This window comes from Enhydra lutris, unplaced genomic scaffold (genome assembly GCF_002288905.1).
Source record: "Enhydra lutris kenyoni isolate GAN:26980312 unplaced genomic scaffold, ASM228890v2 scaffoldscaffold61, whole genome shotgun sequence".
Lineage (NCBI taxonomy): Eukaryota > Metazoa > Chordata > Mammalia > Carnivora > Mustelidae > Enhydra > Enhydra lutris.
The window spans coordinates 367,388-379,675 of NW_019154145.1; the positions used below are offsets into that span (position 1 = coordinate 367,388).

At 58.0% G+C, this 12,288-nt stretch overlaps 1 protein-coding gene across 1 annotated transcript in view; it reads right to left on the reverse strand.

Moving 5' to 3' along the window:
• LOC111158609 (disco interacting protein 2 homolog C) overlaps window positions 1-12,288 on the reverse strand; it is a 189,282-nt gene that overhangs the window by 67,432 nt on the left and 109,562 nt on the right. The window contains exons 19-23 of the mRNA XM_022520749.1: window positions 11,466-11,674; window positions 10,468-10,582; window positions 9,868-10,069; window positions 5,292-5,401; window positions 4,041-4,121 (exon numbers count right to left, since the gene is read on the reverse strand). Of these exons, the coding sequence (XP_022376457.1) occupies window positions 4,041-4,121; window positions 5,292-5,401; window positions 9,868-10,069; window positions 10,468-10,582; window positions 11,466-11,674 (717 nt within the window). The remainder of the gene's footprint in view (window positions 1-4,040; window positions 4,122-5,291; window positions 5,402-9,867; window positions 10,070-10,467; window positions 10,583-11,465; window positions 11,675-12,288) is intronic.

The following is a 12,288-nucleotide window of genomic DNA, read 5'->3' on the forward strand; positions in this document are numbered from 1 at the left end:
GGTGAGCGTGCTCGAGCAGGAGGAGGGTAACGCTGAGCGCACAGAAGTGACCAGACCCAGGGGTCCCTTGAGAATGGGAAGGGGCACTCCAGTAACAGGGCTGCTCGGGGAACACAGGAGAGTCCTGGTAATATGGCCTGTGTGTAAGAAACACCTGCTTGGGGTAGGGGGTGCAGGATGCAAACTCCATGTTTGCCAAAATCACCCACAAACTAACGGACTTTTGTGTCGAGCTCGAGGATGCGACGTGTTCCCCTCGCCGATGTGGAAGCAGTGCCCAGGCCACAGGGGGCCGCCCTCAGGCTCCGGCCCCTTCCCACCGGCTGGGACTGGTCTTTCCTGTGGGGCACGGGGTCTGCTTACACTTCTGTGATGGGAACCCTCTCACTGCCCATGTTTCTTTCCCTCCACTGTCTCTCTTCGAAGAGAGGTTAAAATGCAAGATATTGGGGGAGCCACCCACGGCAGAGCACGGCAACGCTGGGTAAACACGGGGACCGGAGGCTGCCGCGGGAAACGCAGCCAAACCCTGAGAGCTCAGAGCCCCTGACACCGGGCACTCTCTGAGTGTCCACTCCTGGAGACCAACACTGTTCGCTGGAGCCAAATGAACATGCTCCTGGACCCAAACGTCCCTCAGGCAGTTCAAAGTGAAAATGGGCACAGCTGATGGGGGCCTGGGACCAGCCCCAGCCGCATGCTGGCAGAGGTAGGGACCGCCCCGTCTCCCTACCCTGGGGGACAGCCGGCACCGCCTGCTGACTGCCCGGCGGGGACAGGCCGGTGGCTGGCGGGTGGCAGCACGCCACAGTGGATGGCACTGGCAGGAGGGGCTCCTCCTCACATCCCCGCAGAACTGGCCCTGTTGTCCATCCGTCCTGTGCCCTCTGGCTGCCAGTGCACCTGACTCATCTCGGGGGGCAAGCGCTCCTGCTCTGATGGCTCCAGTTCATGAGCTGACCTTCCCTCCAGTTTCGGGAGATCCGAGGCCAAACCCCTAGCCATGACCAGCTTTTCCGTCAGCTCAGAACCAGCAGGCGTGAGCAGGTCTGGAAAGACGTGTTGGCCCCAGGGTGTGAAAATTCCCACTGACACACTTTAGAAAAGGGGAAGTTTCACTGTGGTGCTGCCCTTTATCTGTGGTGACCTCTGACACAGTTCACGAGGCTGCTGGTGGCTTTCCAGGAGAGCCCCCACCGTCCAGCAGGCCCTGAGGGCCCCACAGGTTCTGGAGTCAGCGACACGGACAGGGCGCCCAAGCCGCCCAGAGGGGCTGTGCTGGGTCTGGGAGCGCTCGTCTGTGGGGGCCAAGCTGCTATGTCTCTCCCCGCTCCCGCAGGCACAGGCCAACCCCTGTCTGACTCCTGGGTGGTTGCTACCACACAGCGCCTGCATCCAGAGAAACACCACCAGCGTGGGCTCTGAACACCAACGAGGGGCCACAGGCCTGCGGCCCCCGAAGAGGCAACCCATGACCCCATCAGGCCCCATGGGAAAAGGCGGGGTTTGCCCACCAGGAGCATAAACCACCAACCCAGAGCCATCAGGGCCGACCTCCACTAAAGGAAGCTTCGGAGGTTCCTGACAGGATGCCCAAGCCCGTCCCGAGCCCAGAACTTTCAGGGTCAATGTTGGTGAATTTGAGCACCATTTTGAAGTTCACCATGAAATTAAATAAGGAAGAGAAAACTCGAGGAATTAAGAAAAAGCCAAACAGGGTTTACGTTTTGAAATTCTAAAGACGTTGGTAAAGTTAAAGAAAAGGGTGAAAACACGTGGCTGAGGTTTGTTCAAAATAACACAAGGTCTCTGGCGGCCTCCGCAGCCCGCAGTGATTGCCCTGGCCCAGGGCGCAGCCCGAGGCCGCTCTGGGACCCGCGCGGGCTGCGGCCAGCAGGAGGGGGCCATGGCCTGAGGGTTGGGGCTGAGGCTCTGCAGGGCCGAGCCCCCCTGTACGACGCTCTCCGCATTTGAAAACACCGTTCCGAGACACACGTCCTGCGTGGCCAAGCTAGGACCGGGCTTGCTGGGAAGCGACCAATGACAAGATGGTGGCTGCGACCTGCAGCCCCAAGGAGCAGCTGCGCGAGCGGGGCAGGGCCGCAGGTGGTGGGCTGGTCCGCAGGCCTCGGGCAGGGCCCGCGCAGGCCCCGCCCACCAAGGGCTCAGGCCGCGCCCCCAGGCCCACTGAGCTGTGGGGAAGGAAAGCCAGAGGTGTGCGCACAGCATCCTCCCTGCACGCTGACCCGCAGGGGATCCACTCTCAACTCTCACCTCTTCCCCACCCCATCCCATCTTCTGTAACTTTTTTTTTTTTTTCAATTTTTCCTTCCTTTTTCCCCATCCAATCTTCTACTGTCTCTAAGGAAGCGGGAGTCATTTCCGGTGACTCAGTTCCCCCGGGGATCCAGCCTCTAGCTACATCAGATGGCCGTGGTCACGGGGTCAGGGACGGGAACACCCACCACCCAGGCTAGAGGAGCTCCGGAGGACCCAGCATCAGCCCATCACCCGGGGGCCATCTGATGGCTCTGCTCCCACAGGGGCACTTGCTAGATGGGTGTGGCTAGAACAGCTCAGTCTCCCTCCCTGCTGGGACAGGCCCTCTATGAACATGCAGGCATCTCTCTGAGTCTGTGGGTGCGGCAGGGTGGGTGGACGGGATGTGCCTCTTGCTGTCTCGTCTCTTGAGTTGACGGAAGGCGCCATGTCATACCTACGAGTCCAGCGCCACCGCAGTGTCTGGGAAACTAAGCAAAAGGCATAAGCCCTGGAGCAGATGTCCCTCCCGGGGGGCAGAGGACGGTTCTCCCTCTGGGTCATCACTCTGCAGGGGCTACTGGAAATCTCTGGAGGACCACGGAGAGACCACGGAGGAAGAACAGTCTCCAGGACAAATAGGAAGGACAGGACACATCAGAGGAAGAGATTAGAGGGGAATCTGCAGAGCCGAGGGCCACCAGCTCTGCAGCGGTGTCGGGAAGGCAGGGAAAGCAGTCTGTTCTGTACTTAGAGGCTGAGGAAGGAGCGAATGCAGGGAAGAGGAGAGAGGGTAGGCATGTTTCAGGGGCTCAGGCAACTGCACAGACCCTCAGGAGCCCAGATGCAGTGCCTCCTGTCACCATGTGCCTGGGAGCATGGGAGAGTAAGTGCCAGGAACACTGGGCCCAGGGCAGACACCGCGACGGAGGCCAGGGTGGCAGGAGCGCTTTCTCAGACTCTTCCTGGGGGACACCTTGGACAGATTCAAGGAACGAGTGACCCACTGGGTCAACTCAGCACCCACAGCTACTGGAGACAGTTGGGACATCTGCGGTAAAGACCAGAGGTTGCTTCTGGGAGCTGCGTCCCACGGAAACTAGTCTGATAACTGGATGTCCAGATGCGAAACCCAGTTATGTGGTTGGCACCGCCTTTCACTGGTCTCTGAGCAATGACTGTACATGGCAGGAGGTGGATTTGCACACCCAGATCTTGATCTTTTATGGTTCTTAGTGGCCGTAACCTCCTCCAATCTCACATACCCACACGTGTCAGCAAGAACTAAGTTAAAATCTACTTGTTGGGCTTACTTCCACAGCAAAAGAAAAGTTAAGTGTATCAAGACTTTCGCGTTTGATTTTTTTTTTCCCGCATTTGATTTTTATTGTTCCTGCTCTTTGCTTGCATATTGAAGGTCTCATTCTTAAGGTCCCCTGCAGAATGGTACTGGATGAGCTTACTTTTCCAATGGGAACGTCAGCACAGACCTTCATCACGCTTGTGAAACAGAAGCGGTTTTCCTTCTTAAGAATGAAAGTCTACAACGAAAGCCTCACTTCCTACTTACGAAGAAGTAGCTTACCAATAAAAGTAAACACAAAAATGTGCCATAGGTCTGAACTGTTCCCTGATTTTGGGGGAGATATCGCCCCCCAAAATTGCTAAAATCATGTGAAAAGGCAACAAATAAAGGAGAAGGATGTCACATAACAGTGGAGTGAAAGGACTGAGTGGGAAGAACAGGAAGCCGCCCCAGAGTCGTGTGCAATGGGTCTCACCCTACAGTTGAGCAGCGTGTACAGGACGTGGTCAGGGGTGGTCTGTGCCCTCCACTGCAGGACCTCCGACAGGAACAGGAACTGGAACAAAGCACAGGCGTTAGCGTCAGGCTGTCCGCACAGACGGTGCCCGCACAGATACCCTGTGTGGCTCAGAGCAGTGCACTTTCCCACAGGGGAACGGGGACAGCCCTGTCGAGCAAAACGGGGAGACTAAGCCAGTGCTCACGGGGTTTTTCCTGGATGACTTGAAAGGCGCTGTGCCCGACTTGGACGCGCCTGGGCGGTGGCACTGTGCCTGGTCAGGGACATCTCCCGCCATCTGCCCAGACTGGAAGACCTGCATTCCCCTTACAGAGGGAGCCGCCGGCACAGAAAATCCCTTCTCCTGGGCTTCCAGAAGAGGGTGGTTTCTGGGGGCTACAAGGGCACAATCAGTGCGACCCTGTTCTTATAATGGGTTCTCTTCTGTTGGCTATTTTCAGAACGGTCATTCCCTGAGGTCGGTCAACAGCACCGCCAACCACACAGATTACATGCATCCCACCGACTCGGGCTATAGCGAGAAAAAGACCAGCCCACCTCGTATCCGGTCATAAGAAACACGCAGATACCCCTTAATCTACTTCATTAACAGAAACGACCTCTGACGTGGGGACATGGTGACCAAGTGCTTTCAGTGATCGTAATTCTACTTGTTACCAAACTGGCAATATTTTAAATGCTTGATTCTGTGACATTTCCTGGTAGCTCACACAGACTGGGGCCATCGTCTGGTGACTCATCGGAGTCCCCAAGTCTGAGAGGTTGTGATGGGGAGACAAGCCGAGTGCTGTGTAAGGTGGGTGTGGTGCCATAGTTCTCCTGCAGCCCCTACGGATGTGTTAGGACGCCTGGTTCCCCAGCCGGGGTTGTGAATTTATGTTTTCCTGAGTCCCAACAATTACAAGACTGAAGCCTTGCAGCCAGGTTGCTGTGAGGCTGTCTGGGCATGAAATCAGGGCTCGCAGGAAGGTGAAAAACACGTGCCATGGGACGCTAGGACAGGACAGACATCCAGATGCTGGCCCCAGGCCTCTGCTCGCCCATCTGTGCACCCCCAACAGACACAGCTCCCTTGGGGGATGATACGGTGCGTCTGCTGGACGGACAGGCCTGAAGCAAGAGGCCGGTGGTACACTAGGACCGGCAGTCAGCGACACAGCTGCCTGGGGGCACAGGGTTCAGAGAGCTGCCCGGCCTCGCGCTCACCTTACGGGCCTGGTCATTGTCTTCAATCTGGCCCAGATCCCTGCCGCTGGCCTGTGCGATCCTCTTCCCAGACACCAGGTTCCCCACCATCACAGAGGCGGGGCCGATTTCTAGAACATGGGGAAACAGGTGAACTTACAACAGGACCTCCCACCGTGGCATAGCGCCCGCCCTGGGGAAACCCCTCCAAAGGTCACGCTCTGAGCAAGTCTTATTAGAACAGGGCTTCCAGGGTGTCCCAACAACAACAACGATGGCAAACTCCAAGGTTTCGGTTACAGGTCGGAAATAAGCTATCGCGGATCCCGCCGCCTCTATTCTCGTGCCGGGGGTGCTGGGATCGATCTACGTTAGCGTCTCTGAGCAACGATGCAGCAGAGAAGGGATGAACACAGACGCGCCTCACTGCCAGCCATCAGGGCTCCGGACCACAGGTGTGGGGCTGGCCGGAGTTGCCGCGGCGGCCGTCTGAGGGACCATGGACACAGAGTGCTACGCAGGTTTTACAAACATGTCATGTAACACAGGCAGGAACACTGCCGAGGGCTCAGTCACGGCCACTGTCCGTCTCCCGGACAGCACGCTCTGGGCTCTCTGCCAGGCCCGCGGAGAGGCAGCCGGCGGAGCCAAGAAGGCTCCCGTCCAAAGTTCCTCGGACAACACCATTATGGACTTGATGACTAACGCTCTTTTCACAGGAGAAAGGCAGATACAGTCCACTCCGATAGTTTCTTTTCTTTTTCAAAGAAAGAAGCAAGTTTCTTAAAGAGCTGCAGAAACTCAAAATTTCTAACTACAAGAAACTGCAGGCACCCTCTACGTTTCTCAGAGCGCTACCATTCACTGTTTTCATCACACACACACGCGTGTGCGTGGAATGGGGAGGGCTCGCCGTTGTAGGGGACTGTGCCGTCGCGTGAGTGCGTGAGAGCAGGAGGCGAGGAGGGCAGGCAGGGACGGGACGGACTGCGACGGAGGCAGCGGAAGTAACCAAGATGCCGGTAACCACCGAATAAACTTCTTATTAAACCTTTACCAAAGGTCGACCTACAGGCTTCTAAGTCGGGGCATCGGTGCACTATGTTATCGCACGCGGAGAGCTGTGTGTCCGCTGCTCAAGAAGTCGAGATGTGGACAGAGGTGTGGGGCCAGTGGCTGTCAGGCAGCCCGGCCTCTGGCGCGCCCTGGCGAGATGGGCAGGACTGCCAGCCCCGTTCTCCTCTGCGCACACGCGGCCACCACACCTGGGCTGTCGGGAACTATGTGCAACATCAGAGCAAAGCAGGAGAAGCCCAGGGGCTTCCCGGCAGGACCGAAAGCTGGGACCAGCCCCGGACACAGGTTTCCGGGCTCCTCCCGTGGGCTTCCTCATGTGAGGCCATGTCTGGGAGCCCCGATGCCGGCTTCCGTGTCGCCGCAGAACACACCTTACAGACTCTGCTCCCCCATGTCTGATTTGTCGTGCACTCTTCTCTTGGCTCATAATACAGAAATTCTGGAGGAGGAAGGGTGTTTCCACAGTTAACAGAATGAGAAGCAAGTGCAGCAGGGTGACGTGTGCACAGTGACCATTGCTGCTGTTGTGGACGGAGCCCCGCCGACCGGCCCTGCGCTCCTTGGCTCAGGATCTGTGGATGAAGCATCCTTGGGGACCATGGAGGCGGGTACAGTCTCGGGACTCCACTCTGGCCTAAGCTGAAATTCTCCGTGATTCTGTGAAGAATTCAAGCGAGGGGAGAAGCACTCCTCCGGGGCAGGCAGGCAGTCCCTCTTTCCTCGACGTTTGTCGCTGCCGGAGTTGTCTGGATGCGAAGCTTGGACCTCACGTCTCTCCCCAGCGTGGACTTAAGAACGTTCCTCTTCCAAGCATGGCTGGGAGACAGGAGCTTTCCTACGGCATTTTCTTGCAAAATCTGTCCCCTACCCAAACTGAGGCTCTCCCGGCCTTGCCGAATGAGGCTGGCATGTGCGCGAGACACCCTGCCACACTTGGCTGCCACACGATTTGAAGCCCGGAGCAGGGCTCCTCCTGGGGAACTCAGGGCCTGGCAGCTGCTCCCCCCTTCCCCCTCCCCTGTGGCCCTCCCGCGGCTCTGATACAATGTATCCCGGGGCCTGCTAACCGCCCCCCTGTGGTTTCCCCAGGTTTATAATACTGTTGCTGGCCCCGCTGGTGGGTTAAAGGTACTTTTAACACTTGTGCTCAGTTAAGATACTCAGTATATGTACTGTCAACTGAGCAAATGAATTCATCTAGTAAAAGGGGCAACTGGCTTATCTACAATTTATCTGCATTTTAGGGGATCTGTTTGAAGCCTCTAGCAACACCCTCACAGAAAAACGGCTTTACTAACTGTCTGCTTGGGCTCTGGGTGCTTGTTCCAAGTGTGTCTCTCCCAAGGGAGCCTCAGAAACCACCCGGTCCAACTCCCTCACTGTGCTCCGGGAAACTGAGGCTCTGGGGAAATGCACCCGTCAGGTCCATTACAGGTCGTCAGCCAAGGGAGGAAAGTGGACCAGCACCTCTGAGCTGCCGAGTATTTGTTAAAAACAGTTTTTTTTCAGACTAAAAATTACATAAACTTTCAATATTTAACCAGAAAGATAAGACACCAGATATTCTTAAAAAATGGTTTCCTTAAATCGAATCACACAAAGCTTCAGTCCTTTACCCTGCAGCAGCTGTGGTCGGTAAACAACCCAGCGCCCTCTCCCCGCAGCCACCGTGCTCTCTCCCCCAGGAAGCAGGCTGTCCTTGGCGCTCCGACACTGCACTGCGGGCAGAGCGCCTGGGCCTCTCCCCTCAACCCTGACATCTGGCAGGGACGCGGTGCCCGGCAGCTCCAGAAACTACCTTGCATTTGCCAACCATCGCCCACTGTAAACATCTGTCCTGAGTTCACAAACGATGACCCATGGGACTCAACACGAGCTTTTCCGCTCCTGGGACCACTGGTGCCTGGGCCCTGGGGCCGTGGTGTGTGATGATGAATGGAAGTGAGCAGGTTTGGGGCGAGGGCAGTCAGCTCCGAGTGTGCACAAGGACACCCTGAGGGCCACCCCCACCAGCTCCGAGTGTGCACAAGGACATGCCGAGGGGCCCCGCCACCAGTTCTGAGTGTGCACAAGGACACCTCCAGGGGCCCCGCCACCACCGTCCATTCCACTCACAGACACCCCCTCCCAGACGGAGCCACTGCTCTCCCCCTCCCCCAGCTGCTCGTGCTCTGACACAACAGGTAACAAAAGATGTGGCTCTTCATCCCTTTGATACGCCCACGGAAGGGCAACGCCGTGTCCAAGTGAAGCCCTGTGCCCACTGAGTTTAAAGAAATGGATACTTCGTCAGCTACAACTTTACAGTTTCCTGCAGGAAAGCTATAAACCAGTGACTGAGGAAAGAGAAATAAGGAGGGTATGTAGTTCAGGGAACCCAGAATGTAAGGAACCCAGGGACAGCATGGCAATCCGATGAAGACCGCAGAGCTGTCTGCCCCGAAAGCAGACGGCGACTGTACGTGTTTCTGGAGAATCCACACCTCACAGGAGAGAAAACGCTGCCCTTCCAGCTGCCACGTGACCGTGTCTGCATCACAGGCACGGCAACAAGGGACGAAGGCTGACTTCGGCTCTACATGAGAGGTGCCCCCCCACAGCACCAGCACCCTCACCTCAACCACACAGGACCACCCACTCCCTCCTCCAGCCCCACGTGGGGGCACGGGCCTGAGTCCCTGTGGTCCCACCGAGTGGGCTGCACCCCATAGCGACACAGCCGCCTCTACTGACTCCGCGAACTCAGCCCCGTGGCCACGCCGGACGTGGTTGAACGCACCGCTGCTGGGTCCATCCCTGACCCCGTCGTTTGTGGAGTGGGGACAGGAGAGTGCCTGCCGCACGGGCTCCGTGAGAAGGAGTTCATGTGTACGACACGTGGAAACGATGGCCACGCCGGGAGCTCCCACCGTTGGTCCAGAACACAGCCGCTGCCCGTGCCCGGCCACCCCCATGTGCCCCCCCGGAGGCCCTGGGAGCCCTGTCACCGTGCAGGTGTTAGTGCTGCGGCTCCACCTTCCACAGGCTTGCGATCGGGTCCCTCGCAATGATAACCGTGTGTAACCGCGAGGAGCACGACCCATCAGTTGTTAGGAAGACAAAGACAGACAACGGGTAATTACAGATCCCCAAACCACAAGGTATGGACACACACTCGCTCTTACAACCGTGACACAATAGCGTGCTCCAAGCAGCTTCCCACACCTCTGTGGCTCTGACCCCTGAATCAGCCACAGGGGACCCGTGTAACTGTAACGTGCACACAGGCAAGGCAGGCTGCGGGGCTCCCCGGCCAGACCAACGGTCAGCACTTCCTCCGGGAAAGCGGGGGCTCTTTCCCAAAGGCCCCCACCAGCCCGTCCCACGGCACACCATGCTGTCCCAGCAGGGCCCTTGCTTCGCACCCTGGGTCGGGCAGGGTCACGCCCCGGGCGCACGCGGACCAGGAAAGGGACCCCACGGCACCTGCTTCCTGAGAGCCGCTCGGGCTCTGCACCACCCTCCGGCCCGTGAGCCCTACCTGGTTGCTTCTGTCGAGGTTTAGGCAAGTTTGTGACACAGGTATGGGGGCACATCAGGACATTGCAGGGGTGAAGTGAGCCCTCCAGGAAGAGCTGCTTCGTTTCTGACAGGTGGATCCCGCCAAGTGGGGTTTTGGGGAGGGTGTTTGCTGGAACCAAGGCCAGGCAGTAAACCCCAACTTGATGGATGCTGTCAATCGCCTGGAAAGTCGTGGGAGAGGGAAGCACGTGAGCACAGGCACCGCAGACGGACCGAAGCAAACTGCAGACTGAGTGGCCAACTGCATGTGGGATTTGTGGAGCACGGCGCGCCCCGAGAAAGGAACCTGGGCAAGGACATACAACCTCAAGATGAGAAGAAACCCTGTTGTCTGTGACGCCCCCAAGTGAACGGAGGCGGCCAGGTTTGCAGACCCCGGATCCCGACCCCCCCGTCTGCTGGTTACTTTCCCAGCAGGAGATTACGTTTCCTGGTCGATGCCCTTTCTCATGTGGCGGAGGAGGGTCGGGGAGCACAGGGCACTGTTGCCGGGGGCGGCCACAGCCTGACGGCCGGGAGGGGGAGGGAGGCGGGTGGGCCGGCCGGGGGGAGGAGCTACCTGAAGAACCCTGCTCATCCACTGGAAGCTGTCCTCCTCTGTGGAGTCGGGCCTCTGCTCGGCCACAATCACGATCCTCTCGTCGTGCAGGACGGTCACCGAGAACACGGCGATCCTGCGGGCACAGAGAGGGCCGAGTGCGGTGGGCACGCGCCGGACACGTGCTGGCAAGGGTGCTTCTGTGGTCAGAGGCGGGCAGCCTCGGATCTGGAGCGGGAACCGTGCGGAGAGCGGCCCGCAGTTCCCGCCGCGGCCGCCGTGGCACGGGCTGCCGGGCACCCACCGTGCGGGACGTGCCCGCTGGGCCCCGAGACTGGGGAAGCCCCGCAAGCCGCACGTGGGGTTTGCTCCTGTGAGGTCGTATTCCACACGTCAGTGGGAACGTTCCGTTTGGGACGAGCGGGTTTCTGCCCACGTGCCTGCCTCGCTCGGCCGACGCGGCCTTGTGGGCTCTGACCCCAGAGCACCCCCCCCCACCCTAGAGCCTGCACTGTGACAAGGAGCATGGGCCCTAACACCCCAGTGTCTACCCCTCTACTCCCGTCGGACTGACAAGCAGAAGTAAGACTCGAAAGCAGTTCAAGATTTCCTTCAAATTAGCCAAACACGCAGCAGCTGACATCCCGAACTTAACACGTAGTGTGCAAGCCAGTAGGGTAGGGGCGCGTCAGGGACTCAGTCTCCCCGTACAGTCTGCGGCTCGACGATTATCTTTCCGTCTTTCTAGATGATCTGCACCCAGACGAATATTTGGCTCTTTTCTTCGTGTATTTACTTTAAAAATGGGCTTTTTAAATAAATGTTTTTACTTCACATAGGAAGGAAGTGATGGAAGCTCAGGTCTGGGGCTCGGGATACTCCTATGAAACTGGACTCTCGGAACTATTTGGTGTGTCAGGAGTCACTGCATCCCATCGGCTTAAGGAATTTGTGCATTTTTATATAAAAAGCACCGTGTGTAAACCACTGAGTGCTGAGTCCCCGGAGGGCGCACCCACCTTCCCCTGTAGACGAATTTCATGGGCTCCACGGCCAGCGCAGTGGCCACGATGTCGTCAGCATTGTGTCTGCGCCCGCTGACCACCATGAGTCCGTCCATCTTGCCCACCACGAAGACAAGCCCCCCGGGGCCGACGAAGCCCAGCAGGCCCGTCCTGACGAAGGGGTACTCGCCAACAGGGGCCCCTGAGCTCGTCACGGGAAATACCTGCGGACACATGAGCTGTGAGGGGGGAGTGCCCACCGTCCCCCACCCCCGGAGCCGGGCCGACCAGCCATAGTCCGGCAGCGACACCTTGCAGAAAGCACTGTCCCTGTCCCCCACCCCTACTGTCCCCCTCTGCCCGCAGGCAGGCTGCCCACCGGCTTCCTTCCAGGGCTTCCGAACCCAAGAAGTGCTACCAGAGGTCGTGACGATTGTCTAATAAACAGTAATCAGTTCTTCTGTTTTAAATCCACAGCATCAAACTGATAAATGGAAAACTGAAAACATGTTTTACAAGTTATCAAATGACCCACGTTCATCAGTGTTTCCTTATCAGGACGACATGAGAAAGGAAGCAAATCTCAGGGCACCGAGCCAGCACCCGGTCCTCAGAGCCTGTGGGGACGTCGCAGAGCCGGGGAGGGGGGGTTCTAGGCAGACTCCATCCGGCTTCAGGGACATTTTGGAAACTCCAGTCCACATTCCACTGAGATGCACGCACGAGGCCGCATGTTATGGCATGTTCTCAACTGGAAGAGACGGGTCCCCAGATGCCCCCATCTTCCATGTGTGAGGTCCTCTGCGTGCGCCCCTCCAAGGGTAAGGCACCACCTGAG